This window comes from Muscardinus avellanarius (genome assembly GCF_963383645.1).
Source record: "Muscardinus avellanarius genome assembly, chromosome: X".
NCBI classification, from domain to species: domain Eukaryota; kingdom Metazoa; phylum Chordata; class Mammalia; order Rodentia; family Gliridae; genus Muscardinus; species Muscardinus avellanarius.
This window is the reverse complement of record NC_137792.1, coordinates 42,617,558-42,640,459: the sequence shown is the minus strand read 5'-3', so window position 1 is coordinate 42,640,459 and position 22,902 is coordinate 42,617,558. Positions and strand designations below refer to the sequence as shown.

At 46.6% G+C, this 22,902-nt stretch overlaps 1 protein-coding gene across 1 annotated transcript in view; it reads right to left on the bottom strand.

Annotated features, from left to right (window-relative positions):
- Positions 1-13,722: 13,722 nt before the first annotated feature.
- The window catches only part of CCNB3 (cyclin B3), a gene marked incomplete at both ends in the record, with an annotated part of 34,125 nt that continues 24,945 nt past the window's right edge, over positions 13,723-22,902 (bottom strand). The window contains 8 exons of the mRNA XM_080718868.1: positions 13,723-13,804; positions 14,029-14,159; positions 15,942-16,067; positions 16,192-16,278; positions 18,447-18,596; positions 20,198-20,353; positions 20,646-20,783; positions 22,148-22,240. Coding sequence (XP_080574994.1) covers positions 13,723-13,804; positions 14,029-14,159; positions 15,942-16,067; positions 16,192-16,278; positions 18,447-18,596; positions 20,198-20,353; positions 20,646-20,783; positions 22,148-22,240 — 963 coding nt within the window. The remainder of the gene's footprint in view (positions 13,805-14,028; positions 14,160-15,941; positions 16,068-16,191; positions 16,279-18,446; positions 18,597-20,197; positions 20,354-20,645; positions 20,784-22,147; positions 22,241-22,902) is intronic.

Genomic DNA, 22,902 nt, shown 5'->3' with positions numbered 1-22,902 from the left:
CATCCTATAAGGACCGTGACTGGCTATATGGTGTGTGGAATTGCATTTGTCTCTTTGTATGCTAATCTGTAATATGTTGTTGTCTTCTGTTTTGTGATTTCTGTTTTCTTGGAGGTCCCTGCAAATAAGCAGCAGGGCCCGGGACTGGTTGGGGGAGGAAGCTGGGGTAGTCGTGGAGTAACTGGCAAAAACAGAAAGAAAAGGTTCACGAAGTGTGCCTATTCCTCTCCCCTTTCCCATAAAATGGAACACCAGTCCTCAGAGTTAAATAAAGTATTGCTTCTTAAAATATTTTAATAAATGGATAAATATAATCACCAATAAAAGTGCCTCATCACTGACTTCTGAATGTGGGAGGAGGGAGTTGAATGGTGATGGAAATAGTGAGTGGGCTCAGGTGGTCCTTCAAGCTCTGAACGAGCCACATTCATTAGGGATGAGGGTGAGGGTGGGCAGCAGCCATGCAAGGCAAGACTGGTTGCCAAGATGGGTCATAATACTTAAAGGACTGCTCCCAAAGAACTCAAAATCCTGGCTGCAATTCAGGACAATCCCGTGGGAAAATACCTGCCACTATAATTGTCTTGGAAGCCAATTATCTGAAAGAAAAATATCTGGATAAAATGAATTAGTTACTCAGGTATGGTAGTGCATGTCTGTAATCCTAGTACTTGAGAGGTTGAGCAGGCAGATTGAAGGTCTGAGGCTAACTTCAGCAACTTAGCAAGATTTTCACAACACTTGGCAAGATAACGTACAAAAAATTAAAAAAATAAAAAGATCTGTGGAGTGTATCTCAGAGGTACAATGTTCCTGGGTCCAAAACCCAGTATTAAAAAATGAAAAGATTTAGTAGAGCGTAGTGGTAGTGGTACACACCTGTAATCCCAGTACTTGGGAGTTGAGATAGGAGGATCACAAGTTCAAGGCCAGCTTCATCAACTTAGCAATACCCTCAGATATTTAATGAGACCCTATTTCAAAATAAAATAAAAGGAGCAGAGGGTGTTCGTTAGTGGTAGATGCCCCTGGGTTCAATCCCCATTACTTCAACATAATAATAACTCAAAGATTTAATGAGATGGAGATGTATGAGTATTAATCCATGCAGCCAGGGAGGAACCAAATCTCGCAGCAATGGTGAAATGGGATGGAGATGTCCTAGACTGCTAAATAGAGACATACAGCATCTTGAAAAATGTCACAAAAATCTGTTCCCCTAAAACAAACATCAAATACCCTATTCTGGAAGAGTTTGAAGTAGGAAGTGATATTCTATTCAGATCCCAAATTATTTAGTCTTAGTGTGGAAAATGGTTTAATTTCCACCTAACAGTGGCACTGGGGAGCCATATAGCAGTCATATTCAATAGTCAGGAGACTCGGGCTAATACTAGACAAGGATTCCACAACATGGTGCACCAGGGTGAAATACTTGGCATACCAAGTAGCAAATACAAAGAAAAAATGTTTCTTATTTAGAGACAAAACATCTGTGACATCTAGGACTACATTTCATTCTTAACCTTTATGAAGAAAGCAGTTTGGTTGAGGAGCTACAACCAGGGTAGGGCCTGCAATCCATGTAAAATATTTTTTTTTACTATAGCCAGGTATGGTGGGTGGCACATGCCTGTAATCCCAATATATAATAGGCTGAGAAAGGAGGATTGCAGGTTCAAGGCCAGCCTCAGCAACTTAGTGAGACCTTATTTTAAAATACAAAATAAAATAGGACTAGATGTAAGCTTGGAGACAGAACACCCCTGGGTTCATTCTTCAGTAACACACACACACACACACACACACACACACACACACACACACACACAATTCCTCTAGTACTTAGGAGACTGAGACAGGAGGATCATAGTCAAGGCCAGTCTCAACTACTTAGTGAGACTCAGGAATTTAATCAAGACCCTGTTTCAAAACAAAAAGGTCCAGGTGTAGCTTGGAGATAGAATGTCCCTGGTTCAATCTCCAGTAAAATACACACATAAACACACACACAAACACACACACACACACACACAGCATTTTGTACTGTATCCTGTAGGATAGCTAGGCACTATCAAAATTAAAATTTAAGCCTCTTTTTTTTTTTTGGTGGTAGTGGGGTTCCTGGAAGCCCTTCTACCTCTGGCTACACTCCCACGGGCTACACTCCCAGGCCTATTTTTATACATTTTTATTTGGAAACAGGGTCTCTTAAGCCAGCGTGGCTGTCTTCAAACCTGCACGATCCTCCTGTCTCTGCCTCCCAAGTGCAGGGATTACAAGAGTGCACCACCACGCCCGGCTAAACCTCTTTTTAAAAATTACCGTACAATGAAGTTTCCCCTTTTTGGTGTAGGCTTTAGTCAATTTTAATGTTTTAAGAAGATTTATGGATGAATCAACATTTTCAGGACGTACAACAGTGTCCACTGCCTTATAAATCTGTTTTATATTATTTCTTTGCAGTTATGCCTTAACCGTAGCTCACCAATCTATTTTCCATCACTACCATTTTGCGTTTTCAGAAACATAAGCTTTTGAGAACATGTATGCTTGTGAGACAGGCTTCTTTATCTGAGATTAATCTTTCAGATTCAAGTTTTGTGTTGAATCAATAGTGCATTCCCTTTTATCGCTAACTAGTTAGTACTCCACTGTGTAGATCCACCAATTTATTTATCCATTCTTTTACTGAAGAAACTTTGGGTTGTTTCTAGCTTCTTTGACCCATTGATTATTTATAAATGTGTTATTATCCCCTGAATTCAATCCCCAGTATGAAAGAAAAAGAAGGAAAGAAATAAATAAGAAATATGTTATTGAGTTCTAATTTAATATTACTTGTAGCTATGACATTTCTGTATAAGTTTTAGTAGTTGCTACAGGGATGACAAAATAAATTCTTTTCATGGTCTGCTCAGAATCATTATTTTTTCACATCAATTGCAACATAAAAACTTTATCAGAATATTGGGTCTTCTACCCTTCTACTTTATGCTACCAGTTATTAATATTAATATATCTATAGTATATATATATATGTGTGTGTATATATATATATATTCTATATATATACATATACATATACATATACATATACATATACATATACATATACATATACATATATATTTTCTTAGGAAATCTAATTTTTGCTTCTGCTTTCAGGTTTTTTTTCTTTTGTGGTTCTGGTGATTGAATCCAAGGCATTCTACCTCTGAGCTACTCCCCAGACCTTTTTCTAGTTTGGGAAATTTGTTTTTGTGTTGTTGTTGTTGTTGTTGTTATTGTTGTTTCTTATTTTTTGAAACAGGGACTCTCTAGGTTGTTGAGAGTCTCACTAAGTTACTGAGGCCGGTCTTGAACCGGGAGATCCTCCTTTCTCAACCTTCCAAGTAGTGAGTGGTATTATAGGCATATGCCACTACACCTGGACTAAAGCTTTCAATCATCAAATAAATTTTACAAACTTCAGAGAATAGTCCATTATATTTACTCAGATATTTACCATTTCTGTTATACTTTCTTCATTCCCAATATTATAATTTCTCTCCTGGTACCATCTCATTTCTATATGATGAATTATTTTAGCAAGTTTTTTTAGAGCAGCTCTATTTGCTATAAATTTGTCTAGTTTCCCTTTGTCTAAAACTATCTTTTAAATTTTACCTTCAATCATAAGAAATATTTTTCTGGGTATTGAACCCTTGGTTGATCATTCTTTCCTTTCAATATCTCAGGTTCTCAGCCCTCCCCATATATATAATAGATTGGGAGTGATATCTTCATACATGTGCATAATATAATTTGAACTGTTTCTTTCACCTGTTCTTCCTTTTCCCCTCCCCAGTCTAAGTATCTATATCTCCACTATTCTATTGGTCTCTCAATTATCTGAAGCCCCTTTTATTTTTTATTTTCTCTCCAGCTTACACATAAGAAGCTAGCTAAATTTACCTAGGTATCTGTCAACAGATGAATGAATGAAGAAAATGTGGTATATACACTAAATGAAAGTTTACTCAGCCATAAAGAAGAAAAAATATGTCATTTGAAGGAAAATGAATGGAACTAGAGTATATTATGCTAAATAGCATCAGTAAGTTTTAGAAAGGGTTGCATGTTTTCTCTCATATGAGGAAGCTAGAGAAAATATAGAAAACAAAAGGGACTTCAGTTAAATGAGAGAAACCTGTAGGACCGTGGAAGGGGATTAGGGTAGCAAGGCATTTGTGTTTTTTTTGTTGTTGTTATTGTTGTTTTTTGGTGGTACTAGGGTTTCTGGAAACCCTTCTACCTTCGGGCTACAATCCCAGACCTATTTTTTATTATACTTTTTATTTTGGAAACAGGGTCTCTTAAGCCAGTGCAACTGGCTTCGAACCTGTACAATTCTCCTGTCTCCACCTCCCAAGCTCAGGGATTACAAGCATGCGCCACCACGCCCCGCAAGCAGTTTTAATAAGGTTCTGTCCATACATGAAGGCATCGCTACCAATCTCACTAATATATATGGAGGAAGGACGAAGGTGGAAGGTGGGATGCAGAGGGAAACACCAAGTTCTGTGTGCATATATGTTTGCATTACTTTGAATCTATGATATATAACATACAAATAAAAGTATAAAAAGATAAAATATTTTCTCTGAAAAGAGCTCACTGTGTGTGTGGCTACAACCTGTGCTCCCATCAGTTAATAAAAGCCGGGCAGGGAGGTTTGTGTCCTTTTGGGTCTTGTTTCATCGTATTTTATTATTAAAAACCAAACCTGTGTCCAGGCATGGTGGCACATGCTTGTAATTCCTGCGCTTGGGAGCTGGAGACAGGAGGATCATGCAGGCTTGAAGCCACTTGTGCTGGCTTAAGAGACCCTGTTTCCAAATTAAAAAAAAAAATAGGTGTCTGGGAGTGTAGCCTGGAGGTAGAAGGGTTTCCAGGAATCCCAGTACCACCAAAAAAAAAAAAAAACCCAAAAAAAACCATGTGGAACAGAGATTAAAAAAAAAAAAAAGACCAATGGTTGCATTAACACCTCTAAGTAATAGCATTAGATGAAAAGGGGAAATAATTCAATTAGTTAGATATCCCCCCTGTGAAGCTCCAGATTTGAAGGGGGAAGATGGTAAAGATGGTAAGAGTCAGGGGAAAGCCTACCATGTGCTGTGTGCGTGTATGTTACTATCAACATGGTTTATATTATGATATGAGATTATAATGATGCACCAATAAATGTACATTAAAATAAAATAAAGCTGGGCGTGGTGGCACACCCTACCATCGGCCTAACCCCTCGGCAGGCTCCAATCCAGGCCTCGGAGGCCTAAGTAGCGGCCTTGCTTCACGGAAGGCTCCGATGCTGGCCGCTGGACCCTGCACTGGCCTAACCCCTCGGCAAGCTCAGATCCCGGCCTCCAATACCCCAGCACCGGCCTTGCTTCATGGCAGGCTCCAATCCCAGCCTCACTGGCCCCAGCACCGGCCTAACACCTCGGCAGGGTCCAATCCCAGCCTCGGAGGCCTCAATAGCGGCCTTGCCTCATGGAAGGCCCTGGCACCGGCCTAAACCCTTGGCAGGCTCCGACCCCAGCCTCGGAGGCCTCTGCACGGGCCTTGCCTCATGGCAGGCTCCGATGCTGGCCTTGCTAGCCCAAGCATTGGCCTAACCCCTTGGCAGGCTCCGATCTCAGCCTCGGAGGCCTCAATAGCGGCCTTGCCTCACGGAAGGCTCCGATGCCGGCTGCTGGCCCCGGCACCGGCCTAACCCCTCAGCAGGCTCCGATCCCAGCCTTGGAGGCCCCAGCACCAGCCTTGCCTCACGGCAGGCTCCGATCCCAGCCACGTTGGCCCTGGCACCGGCCTGACACCTTGGCAGGCTCTGATCCCGGCCTCGGAGGCCCCAGCACCGGCCTTGCCTCATGGCAGGCTCCAATCTCGGCCTCGCTGGCCCCAGCACTGGCCTAACCCCTAGGCAGGCTCCAATCCCGGCCTCGGAGGCCTCAATAGCGGCCTTGCCTCACAGAAGGCTCCAATGCCGGCTGCTGACCCCGGCACTGGCCTAACACCTCAGCAGGCACTGATCCCAGCCTCGGAAGCCCCAGCACCAGCCTTGCCTCACGGCAGGCTCCGATCCCGGCCTCGCTGGCACCAGCACCGGCCTAACCCTTCGGCAGGCTCTGATCCCGGCCTCAGAGGCCTCAATAGCAGCTTTTCCTCACGGAAGGCTCCGATGACAGTCACTGGCCCCGGCACCAGCCTATCCCCTCAGCAGGCTCCGATCCCAGCCTTGGAGGCCCCAGCACCAGGCCTAACCCCTCAGCAGGCTCCGATCCCGGCCTCAGACACTTCAGTAGCAGCCTTGCCTCACGGAAAGCTCCGATGCCGGCCATTGGGCCCAGCACTGGCCTAAGCCCTTGGCAGGATCCAATCCCGGCCTTAGAGGCCCAAGTACCGGCCTTGCCTCACGGCAGGCTCCAATCCCGGTCTTGTTGGCCCCAGCACCAGCCTAACCCCTCGGCAAGCTCTGATCCCAGCCTCGAAGGCCCCAGCACCGGCCTTGCCTCATGGCATGATCCGATCCTGGCTTCACTGCCCCAGCACCGGCCTAACCACTTGGCAGGCTCCGATCCCGGCCTTGGAGGCTCCAGCACTGGCCTTGCCTCACAACAGGCTCCAATCCCAGCTTTGCTGTGTCTGTCATAGGCCTCACCCCTCGGCAGGCTCTAATGCGAGCACACTCTTTGCCCAACCATTTGTCTCATGTTCTCAAGGGTGCGTGGTGGTAGCATTCTGCCTCTGGGGTCATTACTTCAAAGGTTCCAGGTGTAATGCATCAGATCTCTGCCTCCCCTCAGTACTGGCCACTGCCATTGCCACTCCCTCTACCATTTCAAATCTTTCCCAAGCTCTTTTTCCACTCTGAATGTTGCCCAGTGTTCCTAAGCATGCACGACGGTAGCATTCAAACTTTGGTGTAATTTCTCCAAAAAAAAATAATAATAATAAGGTTGGTAGGCTCCGATTTCTGCTTCTTCTGAATACAAGTCTCCAATGCCAATGCGGAAACCGCTTTCAGCACCACCATTTTCTTTGGTCTCCACTAAAGTCTCTCTCCTTACAGGTGATGTCCAAGATTCTTAACAATGTAGAGAAGAAGCACTCCTCCTTAGTGGGGAATTTTTCCAATAATTCCAGTTCATTTGGATAAGTTTTGTCTGCATCTCCAGTATCCTGGCATCCGCCAGGGCCTCCTTGACCTCTCTCCGATGTTTTCCTTTTTTTTAAATCTTTTTCTTTTTTACAGGGTCCTTCCGGGTGGAGAGGGGGTTGCCTAGGGGTGCCCTGCCAGCGCCTGCCCACCCGCCGAGGGTCGGAGCCAAAGGACCGGACCTTCCGGGTGGAGAGGGGGTCGCCAAAGGGTGCCGCGCCAGTGCCTGCCAAACCCGCCCAGGTTCGGGGCCAGAGACCCAGACCACAAGGTCCTTCCGGGTGGAAAGGGGATCGCCTAGGGGTGGCCCGCCAGCACCTGCCCACACGCCCAAGGTCGGGGCCAGAGGCCCAGATGACAGGATCCTTCCGGGTGGAGAGGATGTCGCCAAAGGGTGCCCTGCCACCACCTCCCCACGTGCCCAGGGTCGGGGCCAGAGGCCCGGAACACAGGGTCCTTCCAAGTGGAAAGTGGGTCGCCTAGGGGTGCCCCGTCAGCGCCTGCCCACCCGCCCAGGGTCAGAGCCAGAGGCCTGGACCACAGGGTCCTTCCTGGTGGAGAGAGGCTCCCTCGGGGTGCCCCACCAGCACCTGCCCACCCGCACAGGATCCGGGCCAGAGTCCTGGACCACAGGGTCCTACCAGGTGGAAAGGGAGTTGCCGAAGGGTCCCTGCCAGCGCATACCCACCCACCCAGCGTTGGGGCCAGAGGCCCTAACCACAAGGTCCTTCCGGGTGGAGAGGGGGGTCGCCTAGCGGTACCCCGCCAGCGCCTGCCCACCCACCCAGGGTCGGGGAACGCAGGGTCCTTCGGGGTGGAAAGTGGGTCACCTAGGGGTGCCCCACCAGCGCCTGCCCACACGCTCAGGGTCGGGGCCAGAGGCCTGGACCACAGGGTCCTTCCGGTTGGAGAGGGGGTCTCCTAGGGGTGTCCCCCAGGGCCAGCCCACCTGCCCAGGATCGGGGCCAGAGGCCCAGACCACAGGGTCCTACGGGGTGGAGAGGGGGTCGCCTACAGGTGCCCCGCCAGTGCCTGCCCACCCGCCCAGGGTCGGGGCCAGAGGCCGGGAACACAGTGTCCTTCTGGTTGGAGAGCGGGTCCCTAGGGGTGCCCCACCAGCGCCTGCCCACCCGCCCACGGTCTGGGCCAGAGGTCCGGACCACATGGTCCTTCCGGGTGGAAAGAAGGTCACCTAAGGGTTCCCGGCCACCATCTGCCCACCCGCCCAGGTCGGGGACAGAGGCCGGGACCACAATGTCCTCCCGGTTGGAGAGGGGGTCCATAGGGGGGCCCCCGCCAGCACCTGTCCACCCGCCCAGGGTCAGGACCAGAGGCCCGGACCACAGGGTCCTTCCGGGTGGAAAGGGGGTCGCCTAGGGGTGCCCCGCCAGTGCCTGCTCACCAGCCCAGGGTCGGAGCCAGAGGCCTGGACCACAGAGTCCTTCCGGTTAGAGAGGGGGTCCCTAGGTGTGTCCCGCCAGCTCCTGCCCACCCACCCAGGGTTGGGGCCAGAGGCCTGGACCACAGGGTCCTTCGGTTGGAGAGGGGGTCTCCTAGGGGTGTCCCCCAGGGCCAGCCCACCTGCCCAGGATCGGGGCCAGAGGGCCAGACCACAGGGTCCTACCCGGTGGAGAGGGGGTTGCCTACGGGTGCCCCGCCAGCACCTGCCACCTGCCCAGGGTCGGAGTCAGAGACCCGGACCACAGGGTCCTTCCGGTCGCCTAGGGGTGCCCTGCCAGCGCCTGCCCACCTGCTCAAGGTCGGGACCAGAGGCCTGGACCACAGGGTCCTTCCAGATGGAGAGGGGGTCCCTATGGGTGCCCCACCAGCACCTGACCACTGGCCCAGGGTCGGGGCCAGGGGCCCGGACCACAGGGTCCTTCTGGTTGGAGAGGGGTTCTCCTAGGGGTGTCCCCCAGGGCCATCCCACCTGCCCAGGATCGGGACCAGAGGCCCGGACCACAGGGTCCTACCGGGTGGATAGGGGGTCTCCTAGGGGTGTCCTCCCGGGCCAGCCCACCCGCCCAGGATCAGGGCCAGAGGCCCGGAACACAGGGTCCTTCCGGGGAGAAAGAGGGTCGCCTAAGGGTGCCCCGCCACCACCTGCCCACCCGCCCAGGGTCGGGGACAGAGGCCGGGACAACAGTGTCCTACCGGTTGGAGAGAGGGTCCCTAGGGGTGCCCCGCCAGCGCCTGTCCACCCGCCCAGGCTCAGGGCCAGAGGCCCGGACCACAGGGTCCTACGGGGTGGAGAGGGGGTCGCCTATGGGTGCCCCGCCAGCGCCTTCCCACCCGCCCAGGGTCGGGGCCAGAGGCCGGGACCACAGTGTCCTTCTGGTTGGAGAGGGGGTCCCTAGGGGTGCCCCGCCAGCGCCTTCCCACCCGCCCTTAGTCGGGGCCAGAGGCCCGGACCACATGGCCCTTCCAGGTGGAAAGAGGGTCGCCTAAGGGTGCCCCGCCACCACCTGCCCACCCGCCCAAGGTCGGGGACAGAGGCCGGGACCACAGTGTCCTTCCGGTTGAAGAGGGGGTCCCTAGGGGTGCCCCACCAGCGCCTGTCCACCCGCCCATGGTCGGGGCCAGAGGCCCGGACGACAGGGTCCTTCTGGTTGGAGAGGGGGTCCCTAGGGGTGCCCCGCCAGCGCCTGTCTACCCGCCCAGGGTCGGGGCCAGAGACCCGGACCACAGGGTCCTTCCAGGTGGAAAGGGAGTCGCCTAGGGGTGCCCTGCCAGCGCCTGCCCACCCACCCAGGGTCCTTCCGGGTGTAAAGGGGGTCGCCTAGGGGTGCCCCACCAGCGCCTGCCCAGCCACCCAGGGTCGGAGCCAGAGGCCCGGACCACAGAGTCCTTCCGGGTTGAAAGGGGGTCGCCTAAGGGTGCCCTGACATCCCCTGCCCACCCACCCAGGGTCTGGGACAGAGGCCTGGACCACATGGTCCTTCCGGTTGGAGAGGGGGTCTCCTAGGGGTGTCCCCCAGGGCCAGCCCACCTGCCCAGGATTGGGGCCAGAGGCCCAGACCACAGGGTCCTACCCGGTGGAGAGGGGGTTGCCTACGGATGCCCCGCCAGCACCTGCCACCCTCCCAGGGTCGGAGTCAGAGACCTGGACCACAGGGTCCTTCCGGTCGCCTAGGGGTGCCCTGCCAGTGCCTGCCCACCTGGACCACAGGGTCCTTCCGGTTGGAGAGGGGGTCTCCTAGGGGTGTCCCCCAGGGCCAGCCCACCTGCCCAGGATCGGGGCCAGAAGCCCGGACCACAGGGTTATACCGGGTGGAGAGGGGGTCGCCTATGGGTGCTCCGCCAGCGCCTGACCAGCCGCCCAGGGTCGGGGCCAGAGGCCGAGACCACAGTGTCCTTCTGGTTGGAGAGGGGGTCCCTAGGGGTGCCCCGCCAGTGCCTGTCCACCCGCCCAGGCTCGGGACCAGAGGCCCGGACCACAGGGTCCTTCCGGGTGCAAAGGGGGTCGCCTAGGGGTGCCCCGCCAGCGCCTGCCAACCCGCCCAGTGTCGGGGCCAGAGGTCCAGATCACATGGTCCTTCCGGGCGGAAAGGGGGTCTCCTAGGGGTGTCCCGCCAGGGCCAGCCCACCTACCCAGGGTCGGGGCCATAGGCCTGGACCACAGGGTCCTTCTGGGTGGAGAGGGGGTCGCCTAGGGGTGCCCCACCAGTGCCTGCCCACCCTCCCAGGGTCGGGACCAGAGGCCAGGACCCTGGAAAGGGGGTCACCGAATGCCAGCGCCATCCCACCCTTTTTAACATGAACAGGTGTTGAGTTTTGTCAAATACATTTTCTGCATTTATTGAGATCATCATGTGTTTTTTGTAACTGTTTCTGTTTATGTGATGAATTACACTTACTGACTTTTGTATGTTGAACCAGCCTTGTGTCCCAGATATGAAACCAACTTGGTCATGGTATACAATCCTCTTTATGTGCTTTGAATATGAATTGCTAGTATTTTATCAAAATTTTTTGCATCTATGACATCAAAGATATTGGCCTGTAAATTTTTTTTTTTCCTTGAGGAATGAGACAGAAAGGAACCTAACAATGTTTGGTTTCTAAGCCAAAATGAGTTAGGAAGGAAAATGGGAAACTGATTCAAAGGAAAAAAAAACACCAAGATACCTAAGGGCTTGTCATTCTTGCCTTCCTCTCCCCAATCCATCAGAAGAGGCAATTTGCCATGTGTTATTATGCACACATATAATACCAGTACTTGAGAGGCTAAGATAGGAGGATCATAGATAGGTTCAAGGCCAGCCTCAGAAACTTAGTGGAGAGATCCTCAGTAACTTAGCAAGACTGTTTCAAAATAAAAACAACAAAAAGTTTAGAAGTGTAGCTTGGAGATAGAGGACCCTGTGACCAGAATAGCATGGGAAGATGGGAAGTGTTAGACCAAAATTAGGGAGGCATTTTCCCCCATAACATTCTCATTCTTTCTCTTCTCTATCCTCTTCTCTCCTCCTCCTCTCATTCTTCTCCTCCCCCTTGCCCTCCTCCTCTGCCGCCTTCTCTCTCTCTCTCTCTCTCTCTCTCTCTCTCTCTCTCTCTCTCTCTCTCTCAGATTATTGAGCCTATCTCTGAGCTAACCTCCCCCAGCCCTATTTTATTCCTATTTATTTTGTTTTTGTTTTTTTTTGTTTTTTGTTTTTTTTTTTTTTTTTTGGTGGTACTGGGGTTCCTGGAAGCCCTTCTACCTCCGGGCTACACTCCCAGACCTATTTTTACATTTTTATTTGGAAACAGGGTCTCCTAAGTCAGCGCGCGTGGCTGGATTCAAACCTGCGCGATCCTGTCTCTGCCTCCCAAGCGCAGGGATTACAAGCGTGCGCCACCACGCCCGGCTTCCTATTTATTTTGAAACAGGGTCTCCCTATTTTTCTGAGAGTCTCGCTAAATTGCTGAGACTGGCTGCAAACCTATGATATTCCTATCTAAGCCCCCCAATTGCTGCTATTACAGGTGTGCACTACCACACCCAGCTCCCATGGCATTTTTATTGACTATCCCTTCTACCAGATGTCTGCCACAAACATTGAAATTCAAAATATTTGACAAGTGCAATCAGGACAATCACAAAAGTCCTGGAGGCCTGCTGCTGTGATAGACATTACTTTGAGGTCCTCAAGGTGGGAATGAGGCAGAGGCTTTTGAACAACTGGCACATAGGGTGTTCAGCTCCTCTGCTAACAAAATTACTGTCCCATTCACATTGCCCCAAAGATAGAATAGAGAAAGAAAGAGATCTCCCAAAATTTTATGAATGGACAACTGGGCAAGTTGATGCTTGCATTTGTGAGATACCTTGTTGATTACATAGCTAGAAATTTCTTCTCTTGGCAGAAGAGAAGGACTAAAAAAGGTTTCAGTGTGTCACTCAAAATGGTTTTCGTTTTCAATTTTAGACTTTAAAGAGCTGCCTACCTATGAAAGTCAAGCTACATTTGGGTTAAAACCCTTATCCCCACTTTATCATCATTTAAGAAAAAGCAAAGAGCCAGGCATGATGGCACACAACTGTAATACCAACACTTGAGAGCCTGAAATGGGAGGATCACAGGTTCTCTATATCAGTCTCAACAATTTAACAAGGCTATCTGCAACTTATTGAGATTCTGTTTCCAAATAAAAATAAAATAGGGCTGCGGGTTTAGTTCAGAAGAAGAATGTTTCTGGGTTCTATCCCCAGTAAAAAAAAAATGAAGGAAGGGATGGAGAAAAGGAGGGGGAGGGGAGGAAGGAAGGAAGGAAAGGGAAGGAGGGAGGGTGGGTGGGTGAGTGCTGGTGCATGCTTGTAATTCCAGTAGTTGGGAGGCTGAGACAGGAGGATCACAGGTTGGTGGCCAGCCTCAGCAACTTAGTGAGGCCCTCTGAAACTTAGTGAGACCCTGTTTCGAAATAAATAAAAATAAGGCTGGGGGGTGAAGCTCAGATGTAGAATGCCCCTGGGTTCAATCCCCAGTACCACAAAAAAATAAAGGAAGGGAGAGAAGGACAAGGAAGAGAGGCAGCAGCAGAAGTGGCAGGAGCAACAACAATAAAGCAAGCAAGCGGTCTGAGGTTGGAATCAAAGGGTATAGTCCATGCTATCAGCTGCTCTAGTTCTGAACACTGAGGCATGCTTGGGGAGCAGGTGGATTTCTCCTTGGACTGGTTTCCACCCTCCCTCAGGATCCTTCTTCTAGAGACCCAACTGTAAGTTCAATTCCTCTTCACAAAGGAGGAAATTGGATAAGCTATTCCTTGAGGCACAGCCTTTACTAGGCAGGAAAACATTTTTCCTAGGCCATTATGCATGGGGCTCCTGAACAAAATAAGGCAGGCAGGCATTTGCATATCAACCATTTATTTTTTTTTTATTTTTTTTGCCAGATAAAACAATAAAATTTTTTCTTTTGTAAAAACAACTTAAATATTTTAAATATTCTCAGTTTGGAAAGAAATGAACAAAGTGAAGGAGAAAACAAATATGCTTGCTTGGCTCTGGTGCCTACTGCCAGAGTGTCTGGCCCTCAGTCACACATTTGAAAGTTCAAGAATTTCTCCAGCTTCAACACATTCAATGGGGGGATTTGGGACACTTCAAAGAAGACCCTGTAAATGGAAGAAGGTCTTGCCTAGTATAAAATAAATCAAAGCCAAACAGACTCCACAGAACAAAGAGAACACAGGGCTATGTTTTCCCATCATGCTTTAAACCCTCAAGTAGAAAGGAGGTTGAAAAATGGCCGAACCCTTCTAGCTTAAGCTAGACTAGCCCGGGTACACTTCCCCATGAATGAGCACAAACCCAGCAATAGCTATGACATGGTACTTACTTATGAGAATACTTGGATTGCACGGTCTTGAGATTACTCTCTAAACTGAAAGTCAGCATGTTGTTCAGCTGTATGACCAGGCTGTAAAGCTCACGTATCTTGTAGCCACTGTAAAACTCCAGGACAGGTCCCTGGAAGAAGCATGAATGGTGACTTCAATCACAGGAAGTACAACCTTCCTCCAACCCTGTCACCCCATGTCCCAACTTCCCATCTGTGGTTCAGGCAGGGATGACTTTAAAAAACACTTCAAAGACTCATATAATCTGGACATGATGGCAAATGTTTATAATCCCAGTATTTGGGAGACTGAGACAGAAGGATCATAGGTTCAAAGTCAGCCTTAGGAACTTAACGAGGCCCTTCACAACTTCGTGAGAAACCCTGTTTCAAAATAAAAAATAAAGGAGCTGGGAGTGCCACTCAGAGGTAGAATGCCCCTGAGCTCAATTCCCTATATGATAAAAAGACTCATACTGTATAGATAACACCTAATAACTATAGGGTACTATCTGGAAGGAGAGGTTTCAAGCCACAAACATTTGGGATGGCTATATCCACACATACCATCTAGATATTAGCCCTAGCCACAGGAAATAATATAAGCTGAAATCCACCAAAGACCTAAAGAAAAGGACGAATTTTGTAATTCACTAACTTTCAGGCCCAGAGCGAATAGCCAAGTAAACCCAAGAACAAACTCTGGATCTCAACTTAACAGAAACTTAAGGCCATTCCTCATCTCTGTCTCTAATGAATATCATTCCAACATTCATTTTCTCCCTCAACCGTAAGAATTTCTTATGTGGCCAAAGCAATAAATGGTTATGAGCAAAGGTATTAGAGGAAGACTGCTTCCTATTAAATTTCATCTCCATTAACAGCATGGCCTGGAGCCAGTTATTCAACGTTGTGATACCTCAGTATACCAATCTACCAAATAGGGATTACTATAGTGATCACTATATATGAGATATAGATATCTCATTACAGTATTAAATAAGAATATATATTCTTTATATTTGTATTATTACAAATGTATTTATATTATACACACATATACATATATACATACATATATGGACAGGGAATCAAACCCAGGGGCATTCTAGCTCTGAGATATACCATAGACTTTTTTATTTTCTATTTTGAAACAGAGTCTTGCTAAGTTGCTAAGAGCCTTGCTAAATTGCTGAAGCTGGCCTTGAGTCTGCAATCCTGTCTCAGCGTCCCATGTACTAGGATTACAGGCATGCATCACAATACCTGACTTAAATATATATATATGTATGTATGTATGTATATGGATATATACACACACACAAAAAAATAGATTCTAACACATAGTAAGTACCCAAACAATTCTAGCTAGGATTTTATTACCAAGCTTTACAAAGGATGTTGGAAATGCAAAGATGGTTATACACCTGTTCTTGAGTAGTCTACAGGAAGAGACAGACAAACAGGGAGTTACAAATGTGTGGCAAATACTATGATGGACATGATCCCGGAGTACTGGAGAACCAGAGCAGCAGAACCCACATACTTTGGCTGAGAGAATCACAGAAAGCTTCACAGAGGAAGCCACATCTGCAATGGGTGTTGAAAGTTGAGTGACAGCTCAAAAGGCCGAAAAAGGAAGAGTAAAGATTTATCTGTAAGCCAGTAGTTTTCTTTTTTTTTGTAGTATTGGGGTTCCTGGAAGCCCTTCTACCTCCGGGCTACACTCCCAGACCTATTTTATATTATTTTTATTTGGAAACAGGGTCTCCTAAGCCAGCGCGATCCTCCTGTCTCCGCCTCCTAAGCGCAGGAATTACAAGCGTGCGCCACCATGCCCAGCAAGCCAGTAGTTTTCTAAAATTGTCTTAAAATCATTTTCCTGAACTCCTTTTATTGCTCAAGTGTCTTACCTGGTAGTGGGATTGGGGACTAAGAAGTCCATCAATTTGGGACCCTTTACTTTTCACATGGCCCTGAAGATACTTTTGATATTTCTGCAGAAAGCCTAGAGCTCCCCTGCTTACTGTTGGAAACCACTGCCACAGACAAAAGGGAGTCATTGGCATGCTGATAAGGGCACTAACACAGTGTACTGGGTGTGTTAAATAAAATTAGTCAGCTCCACTGACACAGTGTCAGTTTTGGCCCTCAAAACTTCACCTTGACTATTATAATCACCTGCTCACTGGTGTTTCTACTTTTGTAGTCTCCCTCATCTAATATTCCTTCTATATTGACATCTGAATACTGCTTCCAAAACACATGAAGAGGAGTATATCAATACTACTGCCTAAAAAACCCTTCAATTCCTTAGTATGATGTGAGTCTCTCAGTCTGAGTATGTAGCTCTTGGTAGAGCAAGTTTTTTGCATGTGTGGCACCCAAGTTTTTGTGTTTGTTTGTTTTGCATACTGGGGTTGAACACAGGGGCATTCTACCTCTGAGCTACAACCCTAGCCCTGTTTTTTATTCTTAATTTTTGAAACAGGGTCTAAGTTGCAGAGGGCCTCACTAAGTTTGGCTGCAAACTAGCGATCCTCTTGTTTCAGCCTTCCAAGTTCTAGGATTACAAGTGTGTGCCACCAAGCCCAGTTGAGGCTCAGGGCTTGAAATCTAGTACTATAAAAATAAAATAAGTAAAATGGGTTCTTCTGCCGGGCATGGTGGCACATGCTTGTAATCCCTGTGCTTGGGAGACAGAGACAGGAGGATTGCATAGGTTCGAAGCCAGCCGCACTGGTTTAAGAGACCCTGTTTCCAAAATAAAAAATATATAGAAAAAATAGGTCTGGGAGTGTAGCCTGGAGGTAGAAGGGCTTCCAGGAACCCTAGTACCACAAAAAAGGGTTCTTCTCAGATAAGATTGTTCACAATCTGACCACAACCTACCATTCTGATCTCATCTTTCACCATTCTCTATTAATACACACTCGGCTCTATCCACAGGAGATATCTTAGCCCTAAACTCATCATACCCTTTCTTAGGGACTTCATGTTTTTTCATTTATTGCTTCCTCTGCCTCATATGTGTCTTCTCATAAAATCACTATTGTTAACTCATTTTTCCTACTCATCTTTCAAGACCCAGATCCAAAGTCACCTCTTCTGTGAAATCTTAATTTTCTGTAGGAGAATCAGTGTATATAACACAGAGGATTATGAATTGAGACTAGCTGTGTTCAGATTTAGGTCTGAAAATTATCTGACACTCACTGGTTTACTCACCAAACATGAAAACATTGAAATATTTCTATGTGTAGCCTAGGCGACATAGTTTGTTGTCCTGAACTTTTCAATTGTCCTCTTGAGGATGCACTACACTTCTGTAGGATCTGAGAAACAGGGCCTGGCTTGGCATGGGACATCCAAGATCACAGCACCAGAATTATGGTCGTGCTCATACTGATTATACAGTAGATTTAGAATTTTTAATATCCCACCTGTATTACATCTCATTAGTTATGTAAAAAACATGAGAAGTCCTTCCTTTTTTATTCCCCATCCCCTACTTTCTTTTTTCTGCAATATTGAAGATTAAACTCAGGGCTTCACACATGGTAGGCAAATGTGCTACCACTGAACTCTACCCCTTGCCCTGAAAATCATTTCTTATCTGGAAGATAGGGCCAACAGTACTGGTCTGGTAGGTTTGTTATCAATGTTTATTGAATGTTTTCTATACCCACCCCACCCTCCAATTTCAGTGTGACTTGTCCAGGTTCTCACAACTGTTTGTGCAGTTCTTTCTCAACTTACAGAGATTTTCCTATCAGTAGAAGCTTATAATTTCTTGATAGAAGGGACTTAGAAGTAGCTGAGTTTGGGCTGCATTTTTAAGCATACTCTCTTCACCTGAACTGTATGTCATGTGCGTCAGTAAAAATTCAAAGTTCTCTAAAGTTGCTTTCATCCAAAACTTTTGGTAAAATTGAGAAAGGATCAAATATGAGTTCTACTTTATTGGGGGCTCTGGAAGCCTTCCTTTTTGAGGACAACACTATTATCATGCTTCTGAGTACTCTGGTATACACACAGACAGTTGCTTCTACTACTCTATATTTTATGGATCAGTGCTTTTCTCATGTTTTGCTGAGGGGACTTCAAGGGACAGGGGTGGAATGGGGCCTGGAATAAGAAGTGAGCCCACCCCAGCACCTGTGACAACTGGAATCGAGTTCACATTAATCTGTTTTGCAAATTGTGCTTTCAGAGAAGCTTTCTTTGAAACAAGGGGTATTGCAATCAAGAAAAATTAAATAAAATATTTCAAAACCATTACTGTAGAACCCCCTGCCCCTGATTATCCAGGTGTGAAATAATTCATAGCTATGGGTACTTGCCAATTTTGTAACCAAGAGCTTCCCAGAGCCCTAATTTATACCCCACCTGCCCCCACTCCCATAAAAAATATTTACCCATTGTCCAAGATTATTCATGTAGAGGGCCAGGAGGAAGGCGGCAGCAGCTAGTTTGGAAGCCCTCTCTTGGATGAAGTCATATTCCATCAGGGTCATCTCACAGATGAAGCGGGCCAAGGTCAGGGTCTTCATGTTAGCATGGACGCACTAACGGCAACAAGAAGATGGATTTGACAGACAATTCAGAAAAACAGCACTAGGCAGAAGACCCCTCCCCAGTTATCCAACCCCCAGTCCAAATGGCCCTCTGCTTGAGAAATGCACCTCTCCTGCCACATAACTCATCTGGTCCTTGCCAACAAAATCACGGATTTTTCAGGAGGGAGGTTCTGAGACCAAGAGTGAGATTTGCTGCCTTTGAGTTTTTTCAAGAAATCTTCAAGTGTATACTTATACTTCCCTTTCATTTAAGAGCCATCACTCATTCGAAGAGTCAAAGTCTCCCAAATGTGACTTATCTGGTTCTGCCCTAACAAGGTATTCCACGTTTCAAAATAGCTCCTTTTGTTTGAAAAAATTTAAATCTCTAACACAGAGATAATAAAAGTGTACGGAATACAATTGTCAGATACAATGAATAATTATAAAGTAGCCTCCCACAGAGAGGCAGCAATGCTGAAGTAAAGAAACAGAACAAGATGGGCATGGTGACACGTGCCCTAATCCCACTACTTACGACATAAGGATCACAGGTTGGAGGCTAGCCTCGGCAATTTAGTGAGGCCCTCAGCAACTTATCAAGATCCTGTTTCAAAATAAAAAATAAAAAAGGGGCCGGGATATAGCTCAGAGGTAGAATGCTCCTGGGTTAAATCCCCAGTACCAAAACAAAACAAAAATTAAATTGAGCTGGGAGTAGTGGCATACTCTTTTACTCTCTATACTTAAGAAGCTGAAACAGGAGGATGGCAGATTTAATCTAGCCTCAGCAACTTAGTGAGACCCTCAGTAATTTAGTGAGATCCAGTTTCAAAATTAAAAAAAATAATAAAAAAGGGTGAGAGTATAACTTCCCCTTAGTTCGATTCCCAGTATCAAAACAGACAAGAAGGCAGTAGCAAAATGAGGAGGAGGAGGAGGTAAAAGAAAACAAAATATTGTCAGCATTTCCCCCAAACTTCTCACATGTCCTGTCTCAATTTAAAATCTTTTGCCGGGAGTGGTGGCGCATGCTTGTAATCCCTGCGCTTGGGAGACGGAAACAGAAGGATCATGCGGGTTCGGAGCCAGCCTCGCTGGCTTAAGAGACCCTGTTTTCAAATAAAAAAAAATATATATATATATATAATAGGTCTGGGAGTGTAGCCTGGAGGTAGAAGGGCTTCCAGGAACCCCAGTACCACCAAAGAAAAAATCTTTTCCTGCTTGGCATGGTGGTGGATGCTTGTAATCCCAGGATTTGGGAGGCTGAGACAAGAGGATTGTGGTTTGTGAACAGACTCAGCTACTTAGTGAGGCCCTTTGTAATTCAGTGAGACCCTGTTTCAAAATAAAGAATTAAAAAATAGGGCTGGGGGTATAACTAGGAGGTAGAATACCCCTGGGTTCTATCTTTAGTACCACAAAAATATATATTTTCCAAACCTTGTGCTATTCTGCCTTTTAAAGATACACTGTGGAAATCCAAAACTTGCCCACCATCCCAACACTTCCTTGTTAACCTTTAAGCTAGGAGGTTGTGAACCACTGCAAGTATGGAAAGGATTAACCCAGAGTGGAAGAAAAGACACGCGCATCCTCCCTCTTACCCTAGCGTATCTACGCAGAAAATTATAGGCAACAGGAATGCTGATTTCGAACTTGAGGTTTTGCAGGATGCTAATTTCCATGGAACTGAACTCATGTCGCCGATAAGTATTGTCACAGATATAAAGAAAGTCATCCACACATGGTGGGTTAGGCTCCTATGGATGGAAAAGAGAGACAGTCAAAATCAGGCAGAAGGCCCTCTCTCTCCGCTTGTGGATGAATGGCAGAGGGGATAAGGGCAAAGGAGGGAGGTATATGTATACATACACACAGACACACAGACACACACACACACACACACACACACATATGTGTGTGTGTGTGTGTGTTTATATATACATATATATGTATATATACACATATATATACACTCACACATATATATTTCCCTTTGTTTTGGGTAGAAATCTATTTAGTTCTCTCCAGACATCAGGGACTCAAGCGCACCTCAAATTTTGCTGCAATCAGAAAAGCAGTGGAACCAAGGAGTTGGAGCTTGTTTTTCCTGCATGAGACCTTCATTAGGTAGTGATCCACCAGCTTCACTGCCAAGTATAAGGTCTCGTGACTCATCTCAAAAATTATCTGGAATAACACACAAACAGGACAGCAATCTGTATAAGTGCTCAGCTCCATAAAAATCTCCAAACAGATCTAGCTACCTGGGCTATATGTAGCATCCGTGACAGTCCTGGCAAAGTGGGACCCTGATAGGAATGTGGAAAAAGATTCTGTGAGTTACCTGCATATATCTTTCCTACCATTTGACGACCATATCATCTGTCTTTGTACATCTGGGTAGAAGCCCTATTTCAATTATTTATTTTGGCCTCAACATAAGGTCTCACTAAATTGCTAAAGGTCTCATTAAGTTACTGAGGCTGGCCTCAAACCTTCCATCCTCCTATGTCTGCCTCCCAAGTATTAGGATTACAGGCATAAACCACTATGCCCAGCTAATATTTATTTATTCATTTATTTTTGTGTGTGTGATACTAGGGGTTGAACCCAGGGGCACTCCACTGCTAAGCTCCTCTCCCAGCCCTATTGCATTTTTTATTTTGAAACAGGGTCTTACTAAGTTTAAGAAGGCTTTGTTAAATTGCTGTTAGAGAAGAATAGCAATGTTTAGCACAAAGTCAGGCATAGTGCTGCACGCTTGTAATCCCAGCATTCAGGAAGTGGAGACTGAAGGATCGCAATTCACAGACAGCCTCAGCTACTTAGCAAGACCCTTCACGACTCAGTGAGACCTTGTTTCTAGAAATAAAAAGACTAAAAAATAGGACTGGGGGTGTAGCTCGGAGGTGCAATACCCCTGGATTCTATCCCCAGTACCCCGAAAAAAATTGCTGAGTCCGACCACAATTCTGTGATCCTCCTGTCTCAGCCTCCCAAATACTGGGATTAGAGGCATGTGCTATCATACTTGGCCCCAACTAACATTTATTGCCTCCCTCTGATTCATCAGGTACTATTCTGGGTTCTTATTCTTTAGTTAAACGTAACAAGTATTCCCTCAATATCCATACCTGGATAAATTGCTGCCTGACATATCTGGCGCCATATTGTCCTTCCTATCATCCATTCCATCTAAGTTTGAAAGACTGTTACTGACCCCAATCAAATCACTAGATAAACTTTTATAAGACTTTGAGAATAATGGAACTACCAGACCATCAATGACTTTTCTAGAACAATCTCTCCTTTCACTGGGCTATCATACTATTTACTTCATAACATTCTTAGAGTACTTAGTACATTCTATTTCATATGTTTATTCATCTGCATATCTTACTTTGCCTCCTAAATCATAAGCTCCTTGAGAGCAGAAACTGTTATTTCTTTAGCTCTGTTGTCCCAGTAAATTTTTACCATGCTTTGGGTGGTGAGCTGAATGACTAGCTGAGAAAAAGGCAGCTTCTTAAAGCAGCAGTTGTCAGGCTTACCTGTACTTCCACTAGCCAGTCCACAAGAATGGCCCTCATACCACTGTTGATTTCATCCTGTATGTCCATGTATTTTTTAAGTATGAATATTTTCTGGAATCAGTGAGAAAAAAAGTTAATAAAACTCTTTTCTTTTTGGTACCAGGGACTGAACCCAGGGGAATTCTACCTCTGATCTATTTCCCCTGCTCAATTTTATGTTTTATTTTTAAACAATGCCTCATTGAGTTGCTGAGACTGGCCTAGAACCTGAAATCCTCTTGTCTCAGCCTCCCAAGTACTGGGATTACAGGCATATGCCACCAGGCCCAGCGATAAACTCTTCTTATAGGTCCAAACTATAGCTTAATGATTAACTTCTCTCTCATAGTTCTAAATCATTATTTTCAACTGGTATTGGATAGTGATGGATCAAAGTATCCTTTCCCAGATAAGTTCCAGTTATCCTTGGAAAATCAACATATGTGCTATTCAACTATCAGAGTGAGTACTGTGGAATCCAGTAGGAATGAGGCTATGAACACACCTGTGGTGATAAATGAATGTCAAAATGTTCTGCCCTTTCTTTGAAATTCAGTCAAAAGCACAACACCGTGCCATGTAGAACAGTGCTTCTTGAACTTTAACATATGTACGTACCACTTGGAGATCTTATAACACTACAGATTCTGATTTAGACAGTCATCTATGGCCATATCCCGAATGCACCCAATCTCCTATGATTTAGACAGTCTAAGGTGGGTAGGTCTATGTTT